At 50.1% G+C, this 22003-nt stretch overlaps 1 protein-coding gene across 4 annotated transcripts in view; it reads left to right on the plus strand.

Annotated features, from left to right (window-relative positions):
* The window catches only part of XYLT1 (xylosyltransferase 1), a 296901-nt gene that overhangs the window by 233291 nt on the left and 41607 nt on the right, over positions 1–22003 (plus strand). For all 4 annotated transcript variants that reach the window (XM_032392163.1, XM_032392164.1, XM_032392165.1 and 1 more), the window contains one exon: positions 18183–18263. In XM_032392163.1, coding sequence (XP_032248054.1) covers positions 18183–18263 — 81 coding nt within the window. The remainder of the gene's footprint in view (positions 1–18182; positions 18264–22003) is intronic.

Raw genomic sequence — 22003 nt, forward strand, 5'->3', positions numbered from 1 at the left:
GGTTGAAAAGACCCTTAGTGTTTATCAGCCTCCTTGACCTCAGTGGGCTGAAACACCCCTGTCCTTCTCAATCTGCTTTCTCTCGAGTCAGTACAGCTGCAAAATATCCCTCAGGTTTCAAGTTGGAATGTTCCTTCATAGTTCTACCCCTAAACCTCCTCACCATCCTCACTCCCCTCCCCAAACCCTCTCCCCAGGCTCAATTAGTCTGCCTCTGGCCAACCTCATGGCCGTTGCGAGGCCCCCAGGTGGGGTCGGAAAGTGACTTGGACATTCGAATCGGTCCACAGCCTGGGGGATAGTGTCACGAAGAGAAGCTGGGGCAGAGAGCACAGTCCCTAGACTCGCCCCCTGCATCCTTTGCTCCTGTCCATCTGAAGTGAAACAGCCCCGTGCATTCCAGAAGGAGCATCGGGAACCTCGATTCTGACCCTGGTCCATTGCCCATAACAGCACCTCATTAGAAAGTGGAGGATGGGGAAGGAGGGGGTCATTGGTGGTGCCAGCCAGTGTTCCCAGGGTGAGGCTCCCAGTGGAATCCCACATGAGTGTTGTGTTCCCTTGTGGATGTAGGAACGGAAATCGTGCCCCCAAGAGCTGCCGCACGGCTCCTGTGTCCTTTGTTCCTCCAGAGAAGGATTCTCCCCAGTGCAATTTAATTGTGTTCATCAGTCAACATTACTTGGCAAAGCCAGCCAGGGGCACAAACATTGCCACCCCTTCCTCAGTGTAATTGTGCTCTTTGGGATGCTGGAATGTGGTTTAAGGCCAAGCAGTTTTTGATTACAGAGTCAATCTTTGTTTAAAAGTTGGCCGCCCTGGGGAAGTTTCTAACAAGTTACTTTAAACAATGCATTCTCTGGACACCTACAGCTAAATAGTCCATTAATCCAAATTGCTTTGCCGGGATGTGGTGGGGCAGCGTCTGAGCCGGGCTCGGGCTCCGTTCACTGGGAGCGGCAGCTGCAGGTGGGAGAGGCGAGAGGCCCATCATGGTCATGAATTGACCTACGGGGACACGCCCCTCTGCCAAGTGTCCCCGACCCTGTGCATCCAGGGCTGAGTGTGCGCAGGGTTCTGGGCTAAGCGCTCCCCCGATCTCAGTGAACCTCTTGGCCGCCAGATGAGGTGGGACCTTCCGCATCCCCTTTAGAGAGAGAAGGGACAGGGGCTTGCCCAACATTGCGACGGAGCTCAACCCGTGTCCTCAGCCACAAGCCAGGGCTTCCCAAGTCTGATCCACAGACCACTGGCAGTGTGCAAGATGATTTAAAGTGGTACGCAGATGTTTCTGACGGTGTTAATATTTAGGAAGACCTAATACACCCCAGATTTCTGAAGCTGAAATTTTCTTTAAAAATATAGTTAATCTAGGGGCAACTGGGTGGCGCCGTCAGTTGAGCATCTGGCTTCTTGATCTCGGCTCAGGTCTTGATTTCACAGTTGTGAGTTCAAGCCCCATGTTGGGCTTTAGGCTGGGCATGGAGCCTACTTAATAAAAAAAAAAAAAAAGGAAAAATATATATATACATAGTTGGTCTAAATAAGAAAATGTTAAAGCAAATATACGTGGGGTAAGCGGCTCTTCAGTCATTGCACAAATATTTATTGAGTGCCTGCTGTATGCCGGGCAGTTTTCTGGGTGCTGGGATACAGCAGGAAATAAAGCTGTTGAGGCAGCCCCATGCCGGCGAGGGGGAGAGACGGTAGATAAGCAAGTGGATAGTAGGTCAGTTAGAAGTGTGTCCCAGGGAAGAGACAGTGTGGAAAGAGGAGGGCGGGCCAGGAAGACACTTTATAAGGAGGGCATGACAAACACTGGTGAGGAAGGTGTATGAATGACCACAGAGAGAGAGAAACATAATGGCAGGGGTCAATAAACATTTTTATAAAGAGCCAGAGAGTGAATATTTCAGTGTTGCGGGCTGAACGCTCTCTGTCACGATGACACAGTTCTGCCCGAGTGACAGGTCAGCCGTAGACCACACGTAAACCAATAGGCATGACTCCGTTCCCATGAAACCACATGGACCAAAGCAGGGGGCAGACCACAGTTCACAGATCCGTGTTCTACGCCGTTCTGCCGCATCTCCCACAATTCAGATAATGGCCCTGCCCGGAACACACGTTTCAATAATTGCAAACTCCTTCCCCATCTACCCACTCACCCACCACCTGTCTTCCCACACGTGGCCTTTCTGTATCACCTCCAGTGACCCTGCCAACTCAGGCACCAGCTTGCGACCCACTCTGTGCTTCAGACTTCATGACCCTGGATGGAGGGAGAGTGGTAGAGATTGCGAAGGGCTTCTGGGAACTTCCTGCAGACCCTGGCCTGGACTCCCACCCAGCCCTGGGTAGCTGAACTTGACCTAAAACAGCAGTCCCCCTTTTATTTTCCACCTGCATGGCTTACCAGTCTTCAACTTGAGCTGGAAGACAAGGTGTGAAAGGGAGCTCAGTCCTCAGCGTCGCCTGACCAGGCCAGCTGGGAGGGGATAGGCAGTTTGTTCACATAGGGGTCCTCCATGACCATAGGCCTCTCCAGCAGCCCGCCCCGCCCCCCCGTAGTATTTGTCAGCCAGAGAAGACCGTACCTTCTTACCATCCAGCCTTCTCGGTATAAACCCGTCAGAAATACCTTGTGCCCGTTAGCACTGTAATTCACGCTGCGCCACCTTCCTCAATCTGAATCAAAAAGGTTAATGACGTTGAATCCCGAGACTCATTGATTTCAGTGCTTACCCCTCTTCTTGCTCCCCCAGAAAGCGCAAGGCTCGTTTATCTTTCCTTGGCTGACCTGGCAAGTCGCTGATGAATGCCCCAGTGCCCGTTAATTCTCCGAGATTGCCCAGAGCGACTAGGCACGTGTAGTTATGGTGCCTTCCGGAAATCCGGTTGATCTTGTGGGTCCGGTTCCGCACCTAGAGGTGTTTGGGCTTCCTTTCTGTAATGTGTCTCGTAAGTCTGCCGTGGGTTGCAGTTTCGATTGAGAAAGAGAAATTTTTAACCAAGATGATGACCACGAAATGCCTTCTCATGAAATAACAGCTTTAGGACCTCACAATTGATTGACTCATTCATTCCTACAGTCAGTCAGTCAATACACACTTGTGGAAACCTACAGTGTACCAGACGTTTGGAAGGATCTGGGGTTGCAGCTACCAATAGGGTAGTTAACATTTCTGCCATCAGATTTGACCATTAAATCATCGGGTCTTTATGACACCATTAGGAAGGAAGTTTACATCCATATATACAGGAAATCACCATGCATACAACCATTTCCCTTCTAGGGAGTCAGAGAAAGCTTCCCTGGAGAAGTGTCTCTGAGCCTAGAGTGGAAAGGAGAGAAGGAATTAACTGGATGAACAATGGGGGGAGGGGTGGGGGGGGCGAGTGTTCCAGGTGGAGAGGGCTGCATATGCAAAGGCCCTGAGGCATGAGGGAACATGGACTGTACATCAAGTGAAGAGAGGCTTATGTGGACAGGGTGTGAGAAGGGCCTTACAGTTGTAAGCTGGAGCTGGACCTAGAAACCCCCTCTCCATTCTGTTTGGTAGGAGTTTTGGGGCTTAGGCCATCAGGCAGTGTAGCAGACGGATCAGAAGTGTGGGCTTGGGGACTCAGCAGAGTCCCAATCCAGCCATCCCACGTACCAGCCCTGAAACCTTGGGCAAGTGGCTCATCCTTTGCACACCTCGGCCTTCTCACCTGGAACACGGAAAGCATCACGCTTGCCTGCCTCAGCCTTCACGGTGAGGATTAAGCTGCGGAATTTGAAGGGCCTCGCCGGACGCAGAGCAGGTGCTCAATAAATCGGGACAGTAGTTTGACCTACCCTGGCCAGTTGACCAGGTTGCCAGCTGCACAAGTGCAGAAGTGACAGCTCTTTTGCCGAGGCTGTGTCTCTAGTGCCTGGCACAGCGCCTGGCACAAAGTAGGAGCTCAGCAAGCCCTCCCCACCGGGAGCACTGAAGGAGCAAACGAATGGTCAGCGGCCGTCCCCTGCAGCGCCCTTGGGCCGCCGAGCCCGCGGGCATTTACCCCTGGGTGGCGGAAGGCTCGCCGATCACGTGTCCCTTGTCCTCCACTTGCACAAGTATTCAGAGCGTCTCTGAGCTTGTTCCTCGACTGAAGACCAGTGGCGAGGTTTTGTCTTGACTTACTTCTCTCAGCTGGAGGCATTTTCAGATTTCCCCACCATGAAAATGGAAAACATTCCAAAGCACCAGAGAGTCAATTTCAGAAGAACAATGAGCCGTGGTGGGTTCTCATAAATCCTCAAGTCGGCTCCGCCGCTTCTCCCCTTAACTGGAGGTGCCAGCACGGGCCCTGGGGGGGTGCGGCATGGGGGGTGCCCAGCAGGCCAAGGGATGTTGACACGTCACATTTGTCCGGCTGCCTGCTGGCTTCCCGACAGCCTGGAGAGGGTCCGAATCCCAAGTGAGCTCTTTTTTTTTTTTTTTAAGTTTTATTTGTATATTTGAGAGAGTGCACAAGCAGGGGGAGTGGCAGGCAGAGAGAGAAGCAGGCTCCCTGCTGAGCAGGGAGCCCGATGTGGGGCTCGATCCCAGGACCCCGGGATCATGACCCGAGCTAAAGGCAGACGCTTAACCAACTGAGCCACCCAGGCGCCCCCCAAGTGATCTCTTGATGTCGTGTGGCAGGTAACTAAGCTGTCCCCATGTTCCATGAACAGGGCCGGAAGTAGACCCTGTGCTGTCCACCTTCCCTCGGTTTCCATGGCTAAGCCTCTGTGCTGCAGCCCTGGGGCTCTGAGGTCAGGTGGCCCGGTGCCCGGCCCTGCCTCTGTCTCAGCCGGCACAGGTCACGTAACTTCTCAGTCCTTCCTCATGTGCAAAGTGGCTGATAACAATAGTACCTACCACATGAGGTTGTCGGGAAGGCAGATGCGAGGGGATATGTCTCAGGTTCCTGGAGCACATGAGGTCTGTCCTCAGTAGCTAGCAGCAGCCGTGTGCCTGGATAACCTAGCCACGCTCGCGGAAGCTCAGTTTGTCCATTGTAAAATGGAGCTAATGCTCACCTTTCTAGAGAAGTGGGGAGGATAAATGCACAGTGTGTATGAAATGTTTACGATACCCCAAGCCCAGGTGGTATTGTAGCTGTGTTATGATGACCCCTTTTTCCTTTTGAGATACTGGGGTTCAACTGATAGAAATCACCATGAGTGACAGACCTCTGGTGCATTCACAGTGTTGTGCAGCCAGCCGTTACTCCAGCACCAGACGTTTTAATCATCCCCAAAGGGGGGCGCCTGGGTGGCTCAGTTGGTTAAGCGACTGCCTTCGGCTCAGGTCATGATCCTGGAGTCCCGGGATTGAGTCCCGCATCGGGCTCCCTGCTCGGCAGGGAGTCTGCTTCTCCCTCTGACCCTCCCCCTCTCATGTGCTTGCTCTCTCTCATTCTCTCTCAAATAAATAAATAAAAAATCTTAAAAAAAAAAAAAAAAAAAAAATCATCCCCAAAGGAAACTCCGAGGCCAATACGCAGTTGCTCTTTATTTCCGCCCTGTCCCTAAGCCCTGGCAATCACCATTGTCCATGCATCTACCTATCCCGGATATTCACAGGAATGGAATCATGTAATACGTAGTCTTTTGTGCCTGTCTTGTGTCATTTAGCATAATGTTTGCAAGGTCCGTCCACATGGTGGCAGGTGTCCATATCTCGTTCTGTTTTATGGCGGAATAATATTCCATTGTATGGATATACCACATTTGGTTTATCCATTCATCCCTCAGTGGACATTTGGATTGTTTCCTCCTTTTGCCTACTGTGAATAGTGCTGCTATGAATATTTACATAGAAGATTTTGTTTGAACACCCGTTTTCAATTCCTCTGGGTGTTATGGTGACTTTATAACGTATGCGGTTCAACTGTCTAACAGAGAAAAGGAAGAAAGAATAAAAAGATAAAGTAGGAAAAGAGGGATTCCGGCTTCTGAGGGTTTCCTTTTTTGGCCAACCTCAGCCCTTTGGGGGCCAGCAAGGGAACCAAACATAGAGAGAGGTTGGTCTTGGCTTTGTTCTCAAGCTCTTGGGCCGTGTCAGCATCCCAAGGGCTTGGCTTCCGCCCACCCGGGGAAGCCCCTGCTGAGTCTGGGCTGCAGTGTGGGCTGCCGAGGGAAGCCGGCCCTCCTTGTCCATCCCTTGGAGGGAATCAGTAACAAGTGCTCTGGGATAGTCAAGCACTTTATGTGTACCAGGCCCTGGGCTCAGCCTTCATACACATGATCTCATCGATTCTCTGCCCGACTCAGACAAGGACACTGAGGCTCGGGATGAAGTGACTTGCAAGATCACATGGCAGGCTTCAAAACCAGGTCACCTGATGCGGAACCATGGCACATCTGGCTGTCACTCACTTGGCTCTGATACTTAAGTACCTGCCGGTGTATCTGCCTTAGTGTGAAAGGGATCCATATATGCATTTGTAAATTCCATTTCGGGAACCTGGCACAGACTTCGGGATTCCATTCAACATCTGTCCCTGTAGGTATTAAGCAACTGTTAGATGCCAGATATTGTGCTGGCCAAGCCTTTGTGAACTGGGGTTCCTCATCAGAACCTCAGAACACAGAAAATGATCAGAATGGCTCTTTCCTTAATTCCTGCAAGGATGCTTCATAACTAGTATCATTCGTGATGCATAGGAGAGAAGCTAATCCAAGATCTACAGTGGATGCCTTGAGACACCAGGGACCAATTCTCATAGGGACTTGGTTCTCAATCATCACTGTTCCTCCAGCATCTAGAACAGTACCTGACATGTAGTAGGTAACATTAATATTTGCTGAATGAATGAGGATATAGCGATGTCAACAAAACAGACCTGCTCCCACCTGGCGTGCATCCTGTTTTATAATTTACAACATAATCCTCTTTTACAATCCAAATAAATATTGTAAATATTGAAGGACCAGCACTGGAACATATTTTATCAGTGATCAGTGAACTCGTAGCAGCATCTATGTGAGCGGGTGTTCAGAATAGTCCCAGATGACATTAAATTTTTTTTTTCTTAAGAAACGCTCTATCAGTGACTATAGGAAGACAAGGGGAGAAGGAGCAAGGTATTACCTCTGAGCAAATACTTCAGGAATACCTGTTAACGAATGACCTTAACCCAAGGAGCTGGAAGCCTGAGCTCATGTATAGTCAGATAAAACCAGGGCTTAAGTTACCCCCGTTGAAACAGGTCCATGCAACTCAAAGTGATTCCAGGGGTTTAAAAAGCTGAATTTGTGTCTAACGTCTGAACTCAACACAATTTGGGGCACTTAGGATTTGCTCAAAAATGTACAGAAGGAAAATGGAGGAAGGGAGGGAGGGAGAGAAGGAGAAAGGATATGTAATTCACAGCCCCGACGGTGAGACGGCTCATACCTACCCTAAACCTTAAGCACGCACCTATGCTAAGTGCTCAGCCGACATGCTGAACATCGTTCTCTTTATCTTCAAGACCGCTCTACAGAAAGTGTTCCGTCATGATGCCCATTGCTCAGAAGGCAAGAGGGCTGTTCCACGAGGGTGTTCCTGCCCAGGGTCAGGCCGTCTAGTGAGCACAGAGCTCAGCCTGTCCCGCTACAGAGTGGTGGTCCTATGCTATCCTCTGCCCTCCCCACCCCCGCAAAATTGGAATCTGAATTGGTCATCTTCCTTCATCATGTTTGAACTTTTATTGTTAAGCTACTAAACCTTTTACTCCCAGTTGAAACTTGACGCAGTGTGGAAAGTAGGTGACGGTGCCCCCTCTCTGGCGAAATCTCAAGTGAGCCATCCTGAGGTCCCACTGTGTTAGTGGAAGCTAGTGCTGCCACCAGGCACAGTTTGAGAACCACTGATCTATAGGCTAAAGTCTCTTTTAGAACATGTCGCAAGTTTTCTGTCTCTAAGAACTGACACATTACTACCTCAGAGCCTATGTCCTCTGTTTAAACAGCCTGATGTCTTGTATAATTTCTCATCAACCCTCTGAAATAAACAGGCTTAGAATCTGCAGGGAAAAAAATATACTACATGCAGTATGTCCTCATCCTCTAGTCTCTCGAGCCAAGACTCTGTGTCCCCTTGAGGTTTGCAGAGGTGGCTACGGCTTTGTTTTTCCATAGCAGAGTGTGTGGCTTCTCTTTTGCGTTCCAATGCATTTTGACCTTGTTTCAGCCCAGACAGGCTAGTGAACCTGGCAGGCTGCCCAAGGTGATCGGCGACAGTCCGCTGTCCTTTGAGCTCAGGCCCGCCCTGGGGCCAAAATTGGAACCAACCTGACCCTGAAGTTCTAGGGGACGGAGATCTTTGTAACATCCTACCCCCTGCAGAATATAGAACCTAGTCCGGGAGAAGTAAAAATAATTAGGACAGCAGTAGGAACAATAGCTACTATTCTAGCATTCTGTGGGCTAGGTTGCCCAGTCTCTCTGTTGCTTTCCTCTGCCCACCATTCATCATCCCGCTCCTAGTACCAGCATCCAGCATCCGTATCAGCCTGGATTTTTCAGTTGCAGGCAACAATGAATATCCTCTCACTTCATTTAATCCTTGCAGCAACCCGATGAAGTAGGCATTATCATCCTCAGTTTTAAAGATGAGGAAAATGAGCTTCAAATGGCAGAAATCACCTGTCCGAGGCCACACAGCTAGTAAGTGGTAGAACCAGGACTTGAACCTACAACTTTCTGGTCTCAGGTCTCATTACTTTAACCACTCCACATACCGATACGTTTATTGTTGGTGCATTAGGGACACCCATCTGGTGAAACTGGAATAGATACATTATTACTGTAGGCCAAAGCCGTCCTTTGCACAAACCCAGGGGAGTATGGAATAGTGAAAAAAAAAATCTCTTCTCAGCCTTACACACAGAGGAAAAGATGAGCTTATCAATATGGTTCAGTTCAGTTTAGTGCCCATTTATACTCCCGCCTGTTCAGTTGAACTGACACTTGGCCAGTTCTTATGAAGACAAGCAGGAGCTGAATAGGCAAAGGTAAAGGAAGGGTAGTCCCCATCATAGGGAACAAAGGCCCTCCTGGAATGCAGCACACGCGGGCTCAGCAGTTTCTATGAGCCACTCAGAAATGAGTAAGGGGACTGGGAAAGAGAACGAGGCACCAAGCTGCTAGAACTATGTTTCAGGCCTGTGTTGGACACTGGGGAAATAGAGATGAATCAGACAAGTTTCCTGTCCTGGGGTAGCTTACAGACAAGGGACTTGAACATACATAACTTAGAGGAGTGCTAGGCACGCAGGCATGTAGGATGAAAGGATGGAGGTGTGGCAGGTGGTGGGCATGCCTTTCCTCTGGCATTTCTAAGCAACGGGTATGGGAACTTCCTGCTGAGCACTTCCATATACTGAGCACCAGCCATAGGCCGGGCACTGTGGGTGCCATTCCTGCAACACAGAGCTCAGATACCATTTTTATCCCCATTTTGCAGATTAGAAAACAAAGGCTCAGCCAGCTCCAGGAACTTGCTCAACATCAAAAAGAAACAAAGTGGCAAAGATCAGGGAGAAATCTCTGAAGGCAGCTCTCATTGTAGCAAAGATGTGGATTTCTCGCTTACATCACCTCTGCTTTTAAGATTCAATCTTTGTCATTCACAGCGGGCCTCCTCTTGCCCCCCCCCCAAAAAAAACAAATCAAATAACTGGCTGTAATCAGTCATTGTAAGGGGATGCGGAATTTGGTTAGCCAAATGTTCTGCTCATTTGAGATGTCTAGTGGCATCTGAGGACAACCAGATTTCAGAAAATTAAAATACAATCAGATAGACTCCACGCGCGCGCACGCGTTCACACACACAAGGCTGAATGGCAATGCAGGTCCCCATTCATGATTGCAGCAGTGTCCCAGGATCGGGCATGGCCTCGGGTGCTGATGCTTGTCAGTTACCTTTCCATTACAGCAGTCTGCAGGAAGGGCTGACATGTTAAGGGTTCCTGCTGATGGAGCTTCAGATAACCTGCCTCTTAGAATGGCTTATGTATGTTCCAAATGAAAAATGTGTGTCTTCCAAGTGCTCTGTGAAAGCGTTGAGGCTTTGAGAAGTGGTTTGCCAGTTCCCGCAAACGCCATGAGCGTGTTTTAATTCTGCATCATTTTCGCCAGTAACAAAAAGATAAATCCAATCAAAAGTGATTGAGTTTTATTAGCCAGGTGGTTGTCTAGTTTTGCCTGCCTGCCTGCCTGCCTGTGTGGAGGAGAAAAGCGGCTCCCCGGTGTCTCCAGGAGGCTCAGTGCTCTAGCTCACCTGGCACGTCACCCCATATCCCAAGAATCTACCTATTTGTCTGCCTTCCCCGCCATCTCGTGTGCTTCTAGGGGACAGGGATCATAACTGCCTTATCCACTGCTGTTTCAGGTAGCTGGCACCTGCCCTATCAGAGAGGTAAGAAACCATGTTTCTGGGAGAGCAAAGTTTTGGAGTTTTCCAGGTCACAGTTATGAGGAAGCACAGAACATTTGGAGAACTTCAAATAACCTCAAAGACTGGGCAGGCAAGCCAGCTCGCAAACCACTTTGTACACCTTGCTAAGGAGTTAGGACGTTGTCCTGCATGCGATGAAGAGCCACTGAAGGGTATTAAATGGGAGATATGATCAGACTTATGTTCTAGAAAGATCCTGTGACTGCTTTCCAGAGGATGGCTTAGAGTGGAATCCGAAAGCTGGGGCAGCATTTTATCCAGATCACTTCTCCTTGGGTGCCCAACTGTGGCTGTAATTTTGTCCATGGGGTCCAGGGAGAACTACAGGATCTAGCTTTTTCCATACATTTTCTCCTGTATCTCAAGAAAACTGGTCTCGCTCTAAGCTTTGGCTGTATTCAAATCAGGGACTCCCCTTCTCTTGTCTCCGAAGCTTTTTTTGCTCTTGACTCTTCTTCAGAGAACCGTGAACTTGACCTTTCTTGTTCTGGAATTCTGGCCTTCCAGAGAGATGTGCTAGGAGACAAGAAGACTTCCATAAGGTCCAAGCATAACCTGCTTGGAGGGTGGCCAGCGGAGCAATGGCAGGGTCTCCCCCTACAGCCCCCCAACACACACACCCAAAAAGAAATAAGCCACATGGAAAAATGGGTGTGAATCCATTTGTGAGCTGGAATGGGGCAAGAGGAAATCCAGTGGCCAGGGCTCAGATTTTAGACGAGCAGAGCAGACAGTCCCCAGGCCCAGGACAGGACGCTTTGTCTGCGTCACCTCCTGATGTGCAGCCCGTGTTCAAGGACTGTCCCCTCGAAAGGAAGTAGGAGGCCTCAGAAAGTGGCTGTCATTTCCAGCGCTTGTTTTGTGGCTCTCATTCTAAAGAAACGGAGCGGACTCCTAAAGCTGATGGGCCATGAGGAGAGCAGGATGGCAGAGCCCGGGCTGTGGGCCTGGAGTGCCCAGGTCTGAGTCCGCACTCCACCTCCCCGACAAGACGTTGCCAAGCCCTTAAATCTCTTTGTGTCCCACTTTATTCATGCATCAACTTGATGGGGCAGTTGTTGGATGAAAGCGGGAGGGGCACTTAACCCTTTTTAGGCAACTCGGGCAAGGTTCCTGTGATTGTTACTAAGTGTCTTCTCCTGCCCTGGGCTTCATGGCCCCACATCCCCCCCCAGTTCAAAGATACAGGGAGGAGCATTTCTGGTAGAGAGGAAAGGACGTGGGCAAAGCACGGATAGACAAGGGAATGATGGAGCCCGTCCCGCAGGGCAGGCACTGTGCTGGGCCCTGCACCCACACGCCCTGCACACCAGTGGTCCGCTTGGATATGTGTTAAGCATGCCAGTGAGTCTTTGCTGAACACCCACCACGTATCAGGTCCTGGAGGAACAGAACAGAATGAGACCCAATGCCTGCTCATCTCACAACTATAACCAGGCCCTGAAGAGTGCTGTCCAAGGTGCCCGCGTTGAAAATCCCCGTGCTATTAACAGACAGATGGGCACCAGCTGCAGCAGCTGCCCTGGGCACTGGATAGTTCTGGGCAACCCCCCCCACACACACACACACACACACACTCCTTGCTGCTTGACAGAGGCTCATTTGCGTCCCACTGGTTGTTGTTACCGTAGGGAAGCCAGAAGGGCCCTGCCAGGCCTGGCCAGCCTGCCCAAGAAGCCCACCGGCCTCCCCAGGACAGCCGCCTCCCCATCACTTTGCAATTTCCTTCTCCCTCCCCATACCCCTGGGAGCCAGCCGGGGCAGGGCTGCGAGCCCCACCCTTGACTCTGGGAGTAGCCTCAGTCTGTGCAGTATGTCTTCCTAAAAGCAGAGAGAGACTGACAAGTGCCTTTTGCATAAACACTTCCACATCTGGGAGTTTAATCCTACAGAAATCTATCCTACTCAAATATGGAAAGATAAATGTGCAAGGATGCGAGGCTCATAGGCATAGTATCTGTAAGTGGGGGGGTGCAAACACCCTAAATATCCATCACTAGGGGATTGTCTGTGTCCATTCCGTAGGATTCCGTGTAGCCGTTAGAAGGATGAAGTCTACTTGTATGTGCTGATTAGACAGACGCACGGGATAGATCAGTGCATGAAAAAGCCATGGACATACACGTTCCCATTTATGGAATAAAAATGAATGTGAGTAGTAGAGCATCTGCTTCATAGGGTTGTCACGAGGACTGAGTGGGTTAACATGCAGAGTGCTGAGGAGAGGAGCCCCCATTGTAGGCCCTCGAGTGTTAGATGCTCTTGTTACTCTCGTTCTTGCTCCTCTCTGTCTTGCTGTGGACAAAGCTGGGGAACGCTAAGTTTAGAAGCATAGGAAAGGGTTACATTTGGCCTTCCCCACCCCTCCTGGTTTTCTGTACTCTTGGGCTCCTCATAAAAGCACGTAGTATGGGACGTCTGGGTGGCTCAGTCGTTAAGCATCTGCCTTCAGCTCAGGTCATGATCCTGAGGTCCTGGGATCGAGCCCTGCATCGGGCTCCCTGCTCAGCAGCGGGTCTGCTTCTCCCTCTCCCACTGCTTATGCTGCGCTCTCACTAGCTCTCTGTCAAATAATTTTTTTTTAAATCTTTTAAAAAATTTTAAAAAACAGGATAGAGTATGACATTTCTCCTGTGGTCCCACAGACCCAGATGCCACCAGCTCAGGTTGGTTTTCCCAGGGCCATCTGATTTTAAAACTAAAACATCTGTGTCCTGGACGCCCAACCAGGATGGTTGACCACCCTCCATACGCCCCTGGTGGCCCAGGTGCTTTAGAAGGTACACAGACACGTAGTCATTATTGTTTCTCATGTGAAACTGGAAAAAAACATATAAATCGTATATCAGAATGACTCAGCCTCAAAAGGAAATTTCTGACACTTGCTATGACATGGATTGTACCTTGAGAACATGACAAAAAGACAAATACGGGATGGGTCCCACTTGCATGAGGTTCCTGGAGTTTGACTCCTCTATGAACTTGTTCACAGAGATGGGATGTAGAATGCTGGTTCCCAGGGGCTGGGAGCAGTGGGGACATGGGGAGCTCTTGTTTCCAGGTTTCGGAGATTGAGTTTCAGAAGATGAAAAGCATTCCGGAGATAGATGGTGGTGATGCTTGCAGAACAGTATGAATGTACTTCATACGCCTGAACTGTACACTTAAAAATGGTTAAGATGGCAAATTTTATGTTCTGTGTATTTTACCACATTTAAGACTGGGGAAAAAGTACATCGGATACCACAAATATTGTTGCCCAGGATAGAGCTAAAGTACTGTTTAAATGGAACGTACCTATAAGACAACTGTGCAGATGAGACGCTAGGGGGAAGAAGCTGGGGAAATTCAGTATATCCTGCGCTTAGATGGCAGGTGCCTCCAAACACACCCCCCCTGGCTTGCCCAGTGCCACAGTCCTCTGTCCGCTGTCACTTGTACACGTGTCTGCTCCTCACGTGGCCCACGCACTGCATCCACGAGAGCTCGATCTGGGGCCCTCTGGGGTATGCACGTACCCGGCAGCATCGGGGGTTGGAAGTCCTGAATCCTGACATTCACAAAAACTCTTACGCTTCACTTTTTGCCTTAGCGATACTCTCGAGCCTCTGCCAGATTCTTCCCAGCATCCTATATCAGACAGGGGGTTCTGGACCACAGCGTGGGGGGCAGGAGGGATGTAGAGCAGTTCAGTTGGTTCTGTGCATGCTTTCTCCAACCGGAGGCTGGGCCGGCCCCGTCCCCTCCGCACCCTGCGCCCTGGAAGGACCTGAGCTGAACCATGCCCCCTCGTCCTATGCATCCTCATGCCCAGAGCCACGACGCATCTTAGACACACACGATGCTGAGGTGGCCCTCTGGGAGCCATCCTAACGCTGACACCAGCTGGAAGAATGGGGACAAGTCCCTTCTATGGGGCATTTCCCCAACCACGCTCTGCAGGGACATCCCCTGGGTTTTACGCACAGAAAGCTTTCCAAGTTCAAATCTGGTTGCGTCATTATACTCCTGTCTCCAGCTTGAAATGTCTTCAGCTTCTGATATTCAGGATGGTAATAATACCATGAAATAACAGCTAACATTTATCAAGGGCTTACTGTATGCCCGGTGATACTGCCCGGGTCTTACGTGCATTACTTTATTGAATAATCCCAACACCTGAGGCTTACCGAGATGAAAGTAACTGGCTGCAAGTCCGGACTTTCAGGAACAGGCCTTGGGGAGAAGATGAAGAAGGAAAGAGGAAGAGAATTAACTACCATATTCATGCCTCACTAAAAGCAGCGCCTCTTAAACTTTAAAGGGCACGCTCATCCCCTGGGAATCTCGTTAGAGAGCCAGTTTTGACTCAGTAGGTCTTGGGCGGAGCCTGAGATGCTGCATTTCTAATAGCAGCAGGCTAGTGCTGTTCATCCAAAGATCAGGCTCTGAATGGGGAGGCGTGGGAGCACTTCCACCTGGGATGGAGCTCCTTCATTCATTCGTTCCCTCACTCATTCATTCATTCCCTCATTCAGTTGTGGAAGTGGTCTCGTAGAGAGGGGCATGATGGGCTTTGACATTTGGAACCAGGTTCTGATCACTAAGCAGTGGCTTCTCTGAGCCTCAGTTGCCCATCTGCAAAATGGGAATGAAACTCACATCTCTTAGCTTTGTGAATATTCAAATGCAATAAAATGTGGCAAAAGTCTGCCCCAGGGTCTCGGGCACGGTGGGCATTTCATAAATGGTCATGGTTTGAGAGCTGTTTTTATCGGTTCTTTTGTTGATTGAGTCCAACAGAGATTTTCACACGGTTCCAATAAGTGTATTTATATGACAGCAAATTTATTGAAATAAATCCCTTCCTTATTAAATCATTTATTTTAACTTTTACCTGTTTGCATGTTTCCGCAAAGACATCCCAGTGGCTCTGAAGGCTGCCAGTGATGGGCCCAGAGTCACTATCCTGAATCCGAGGAATGGGCATGGACGAAGAAACGTGTCTTCTAATGATTCCACGAAAGGTGGAAGGAAATTGTAGAGGCAGGCACAGGTGACGAGCTGTGGGAGCCACTTGGCAAATGACTCCACCAGAAGGGAGGAGTGAGAAGTGGATGTGGTGGGGAGAGAGGGAGAGAGAGAGGCTGGAACTGGGTAAAATGTCAGCAGGTCGCAAACTCTTCATTATCCAAGGAGAACTAAAGATTATGTAGGCAATTATAGACAGGCCACCAAAAGCAACAATAGGAAAACGTGGGCCCCAGCCGAATTGCGTGTCCCCTTGAAGAAGGGCTGGGGAGATGGGCTCTGGCATGCTGATCAGGCCTTCTACTCTGAAGGAGAGGGAGGGGGCTGGGGGCTCCCATGGAGGGGGACGCAGGGGTCCCCTCGCCCTGCCAGTCCGGCCAAGCCAGGCACACAGCGCTTCGCTTTGAAAGGCAGCCTTCCCCCCCAGCTCCAGGCCTGGAATCCGCAGCCCCCTCCCTGGGCACTCCCCCCCCCCCAAGATGTCATCTTTTGAGACGATTTCATGTGGAAGCATCGCTAAGTAAATTCGCTAAATGCCTATTCATCCCCGTCAGATGGGGACTCGGTGAAGCAGTAAATGTGAAAATGGCCCCAGCTCAGGGCCCTGAAAGGCGCTTTCTGGGGTTGCCAAATGGAGCTGCGGCCGCTGACCCTGGGAGCCCCCGGAGCCCCGGCGCGGCCCCTCCAATCCTCCCCCTGAGGCCGCTGAGAGGCCCTATTTATTATTCCTGCTGCCAGGGACCCATTCAGAGGTTAACTTGTCCCCGTATTCATCAGGACGACAATAATGAACTGTCGCAGAGTGGCGAGGGGGTTGGTAAATAGGAACTGCTAAGACACGGAGAGGGAATGGGCCTCCTTAAGGTTTGGAAAGAGACATTGCTTTCTTTTTTTCTTTTTTTTTTTTTGTATGGGCTGATCTCATTCCCACCTCTCCCGGCAACTTCAAGAGGGCCTGTGCCCACAGCTGCCCCATAACTTGGTAGGAGGCGCATGGGCTTTCCCTTGCAGCGTGCGGGCACGGTTGTCCACACAGGAGACGCACCATTTTGCAGACACGTGGGGTTCGCCTTTTGTCTGCATCCCTGGGATTCACCCCTGTGCGCACCCGCGGGGCTTGGCTTGCTGCGTGCGTAGCGGATGGACCTCCGTGCAGACACGGGGTTTCTCGGCCGCCGCTAGAACGGGCTGGCCGTGAGTCGGGGTTTAGTTCAGGGCTAGGATGTTTTCACTGCAGCGCCTCTTAACCGCTTGGTGCCCCCTCCGCCGGAATTCTGAGGTGGTCACCATGAGGCATCCAATCACGGAACAGGGGCTGGCGGTGGCTGTAGGGAGTTGCAGGGAAATGAAGGAAGAGTGCCGGGTGGGGGCCGCTCAGACCAGACGGTGGGGAGGCGGAAGGAGAGAGCACCTTGCATTTATTGCGCACCTACTATATGCCCTTTCAGTGCACCCAGTTATCCGTTTGCTATGTAGGCACAGAGAGCCTGCTATCTGCTGGGGAGCCAGGGGAGTTCAGAGAAGCCCCCCCCCCCCCGCCCCGCAAAGCCCCGAGTTTCAGTTACTCACCCTTGGACACACAGCTGGGTCAGGAGTGGAGCTGAGATCTGTCTCCAGACCCTTCTGCTTCGAGAGCCCAGGTATTGCTTTCTGAGGCACCCACCTGCCTCCCAAAGGTCGGTGGCCTCCATTCTGTGCCCAAAGACGGCCTTCCTTTCTGCCGCCTCCGTCCTGTCTCCCACTTTGAAACAGTGGTTAACCCTTTCCTTCTGAAGTAAAAATCCAGCACCGTTTACCTATTTGGGTTTATTCAGTAGAAGAGAGGACTGCATTTCGGGCAGATGGAGACCCGTGTGACTGCCTTTTAAAATACTGTCACAGCTGTATGCACAAGCCGATTAGCTGTGACTACACTGCGGGTTCCGAGATTGATGGCAATAAATTTGGGATAACAATGCTGGGAACGACGTCATCTGTTTGGCTCACGCTTCATATTTTTCAAAGCTCGCTCAGTCGGTAGCCCAGTGGGTTTCCAGAACTTCGTATTCCTTCATCCAGCAACAAGCTAATGTAGCTCCTACTGGGTGCCAGGGAGGAACAAGTCCCATGAGGCTCTGCCTTCATGGAGCTTACATCATAATGTCAGCAAATTTAACACTCGGTAATGGACACAGAGGGATGTGATAAAGGTGAAGGCGGGGGAGGCAGATGCTACTTTAGGTTGGGTGGCCAGAAAGGGCCTCTGTGAAGAGGTGACATTTGGAAGGAGATCCAGATGACGTAACAACAAGCCAGACCTGGAAAGAGACAAGGCAGAATTTCCCAGGCACAGCAGGTGCAAAGGCCCTGAGGTTGCTAAGTACCTGGCATTGTGCTGCACACCGATGACTTCATGTTTGCCAAGCCCGGTGCTGGGCACTAGAGACTCTATAGCCTTTTTTTTTTTTATTATGTTATGTTAATCACTATACATTACATCATTAGTTTTTGATGTAGTGTTCCATGATTCATTGTTTGCATATAACACCCAGTGCTCCATGCAGAACGTGGGCACTAGAGATTCTAAAACAGCTGGGGCACCATGCTTACCCTCAAAGAGTTCACAGACTATGGAACATGTAGGATACACACACACACTAATAGTCCTTTTTAACTAGGATGGTAAGTCCATGGTCTCTGGAGGACTCTGACCTTCCTCTTGGTTTGTTTCCATAGGACAAATGACCAGCTGGTGGCATTTCTCTCCCGATACCGAGATATGAATTTCCTGAAGTCACACGGCCGGGACAATGCAAGGTAGTACATCCTATCACCCCCCACCCTTGTGCAAGATGGAAATGAAAATCCAAGTGATCATTTGGGGCTTCCTTCCAGACTGGTTTGATGCAGCCAGAGAAAGTAGATAGTGGGAGAAAGGCACGGCTCACATGGACCTCTGCCCCTTTCACATAAGATCTGAATTGGTCTCTCACGTTAACCAAGCAGGAATAATAGTAAATGCGTCTCCTCGCGTGATAGCTCTTTACACCTTTTTTCCGAGCACTTTCCTGAGTCTGTTTATCTCATTACGCAACCCTTTGAGGTAAGTAGGGCAGCCGTGGCTAATCCCCACTTTATTGGTGGGAAGACTGAGGCCCATAGTTGAAGTGATGGCCTCAGTTCATCGGGTCAGTGACGTGGGGCCATCCCTGGTCAGGCAGTCATTCAGCAAATATTTGCCCCATGCCAGACACATGCCAGGCACCCTTCTAGAGGTGAACACGACAAAAATCCTCGTTCTCATGGAATTTACTTCAGAGGGAGAAAGAGTCTCTCGCCGGCATGGAGTTGAGCTCAAATATCCTGACTTCTAGCCCGTGCCCACGCCAGGGCCTCACTCTTGCCGCCCAAGACATGGGCAGGGGTTCGAGGCACCAGAAGCGCAATCTGAATCCATTGCACCTCACTCACCTAGAATGAGTGAGGCCAAACAGCTTTGAGCCACATCTACATCTCTGGCCAGAGATCAGCTAGAAGGGATTCAGTCTCGAGCACCCCCTGTAGGGGAGATCACAGGACCGGCCTCACCATCCTGAGGCTCAAACACCAGTAACAAAAACCCAGCCCCGGATCACTCTGACGTGCTGGAGGTTTTTTCCTAGCGCTGAACTCAGACCATAACCTGCCAGCACATGGGATAATTTGAGCGCCTTCCTGTGCTTTGTTTGGGCCTCGAGTTGGTTTTGTTTTGTTTTGCTTTAATTCAAGTGCTTCATTTGAAAATGAATAGCGCATGTAAAAATAGCAATGTTTCCCAGGCACATTCAGATTTCAGCTCCTCTTAAAAGACCCCGCTGTCCACTCACTCTGGGCCTGAGTTTTCTCACTGGAGGCTCTCCCCCGGGTCATACACGAAGCCTGCATCCTCCAGGTCACTGCGGGCCTCACCTGTCCCCCTTCCCTACCTAGCCCCCCACTGGCCTTTCCGTTTGCAATTGTGCTTCGGGTGTTCTCTGCCAGGGCTGACGGAGGCGTCATTCTGGCTGGCTGTGGAACTCCGCTCACCCAGTTACCCAGGGCACGGGAGGGGCAAAAAGCAAGCAGTGAGCTCCATCTCCCGAGCTTTCCAGATGTAAACCCAGAATCCTTCGTTGTGTCATTTCCAAAATTCTAACTCTGATTTCATCCAGCTCTTGAAAGATTGTTCCTATCCTACTGGCAGCCTGCATTTTTTTTTTTTTTTTTTTTTTACGTTTAGAAGGAGCCCGCCCCCCGCCGGCCCCGACTTGAGGATGCTCTGTAAATCAGCCCAGATGAGCATGTTCCAGCCACAAAGGGTAGAGAGGCCTGGGGCAGACATGGAAGAATTATAGCCCCTGGGCGTTGTGTTCCTAATAAGTGCCCCACTCCGCTGACCCTTTTCCTGCAGGATCTCCTTAGAGCCATTCAGTGCAAAATAAGAATTATTATCCCCATCTGTCAGGAGAAGCAAGGGGGTCTTTGGGAGTCCAAATGATTTTCCAAGGTTACACAACTGGTAAGTGCTAGAATTTGAACCCAGTTCTCTGGCCCCAAAGCCCAGGTGGAGCAAGGCTGAGCTGAACAAGATTCCATGCAGGTGTTCGTTATCAAAACTGGTGGTGTCTAGGCCCTCAGGTAGAGAATGAAGACACTTCTTCCCCTCCCCTCCAGGTATCCTTGTAATAACACATTTGGTGCAAAGTCGCATCCCAAGAAAGGAGCCCACCGTAACTTGATAGACCTGGGTCTGAATTACATCCGCCCTAGTATAATTATGCCAGCCTAGTCAGTATTTATTCTCCCTCCACTATTTCTAGGCCCTGGGCTTGGGACCAGGGATAGCACAGAGGTTAAAATCACGGGCTTTGAGGTTGTACCTCCTGGATTAGAGTCCTGCTCTGTCATGTCCTAGCTGTGTTGAATTAGACGGATGACTTAACCTCTCTGAGCCTGTTCGCTTACCTGTATGATGGAGATATGAATAGACCTACACCCACAGGGTTGAGAGGATTCAATGGATGCTGCATATAAAGCATCCAGCATATAGTAAAGGCCCTATGTGATGATGGTGAGGAGGATGATGGTGATGCCATGGCCATGATAAGCAGAGGACGAAAATATTGCTGCTGGAAGAAATAGATAGTTGGTGTTTGGGCCAAAGTTGAGCGTCTGGATGTGTGGGTACATCCTGTCTAGCTGATATGCACCAGTAGTCAACAGGTAGTACCCAAATGGCACAGGATAAGATGAAGGTTCAGGCTAAGATGTGGCTCACACCTCCTCCCAAAACCCTAAAACCCAGGGCTCTCTGAACAGAAAAGCTCACAAGTTCCACTACCCATGAATGAGCCCTTGGCTGGTTTTCTCTCACTAAGATGAATGAAGGGCAGCAACTGAATATTCATTTCATAGTAAAATGAGCCATCATCTGCCCCCCCCCCCCCCCCCGTCAGCTGGGGCCTCACCTGCTGCATGAGCCAGCCTAGCCACGGCGCATCCTCTGTCATCCCCTCCACAGGGCACAGAGCGGCCATGGCTTAGCTCCAGTCCCGGCACGGGTGGTGTGTTACAAAGGACGCTTGGTGGCAGATGACAGAAACCCAGCTGAAACTAGGCTAAGCGAGTAAAGGAAGTTAATGGAAGGAGAACATTGGTGTCCGACTTCGGATAGGGCTGAATCAGGCAGTTCAGATGATATCATCAAGCCCAGACTCCGTTAGTTCTTGTCTTTTCCTTTTGTGTGTGGGTTTTGTTTTTTTGTTTTGTTTTGTTTTTTGTTTTTTTTTGCTTTTGAATTATTTACTATTATTCCTGGAGCGGGTTAAGGAAAAATAAACACATCAAATAGCCAAGTAGTTCAATAGCAAGAATCTTTGTCTTTTTTAATTGGGGTGTAATTGACATAACATTAGATTAGCTCCAGGTGGAAGACATAACCATTCGTTATTTGCATATATTGCAAAATAATCACCATAAGTCTCGTTACCATCCGCCAGTGCGCAGAGTTACATTTTTTCCTTGTGATGAGAATATCTCAGATCTACTCTCTTAGCCGCTTTCATATATACAATACAGTATTACTGACTGCATGTCACGTCCCCGGGACAGAGTTATTTTACAACTGGACATTTGTACTTTCTGACTACCTCCTTACCTTCTGTTAGTTCTCGTTTCCTTTGTGTTGGTTTGATTTTTCTGGCTTCAGATGGCGACCCTTTGCAACTTACTAGCCTCGTTTTACAGATGAGGAAACAGAGACGTTAAGTAACTCGCTTAAGCCCACACAGGACAGGGCTAGGACTCAAACCTGGGCGGGGGGAGTGTCCCCAGAGCCCAAGCTCATGACCCCTGCGTGATGCAGCCTGTCTGTGCTCTGGGCCTGCCTTCCTCCCATACGCTGGGCGGCCTTGAGGCAGCCACTCTGCTTCTCTGGGCTTCATGTCCTCCCTTGGAAAAACAAAGGGGATGAACAAGATGGTCTCCCAAGGCCCTTCCCGTTCTGACGCTCTCTGCTCCTGGACCCACCCTTGTAAAAG

Source organism: Phoca vitulina, unplaced genomic scaffold (assembly GCF_004348235.1).
Source record: "Phoca vitulina isolate PV1807 unplaced genomic scaffold, GSC_HSeal_1.0 scaffold66, whole genome shotgun sequence".
Taxonomy (NCBI): domain Eukaryota; kingdom Metazoa; phylum Chordata; class Mammalia; order Carnivora; family Phocidae; genus Phoca; species Phoca vitulina.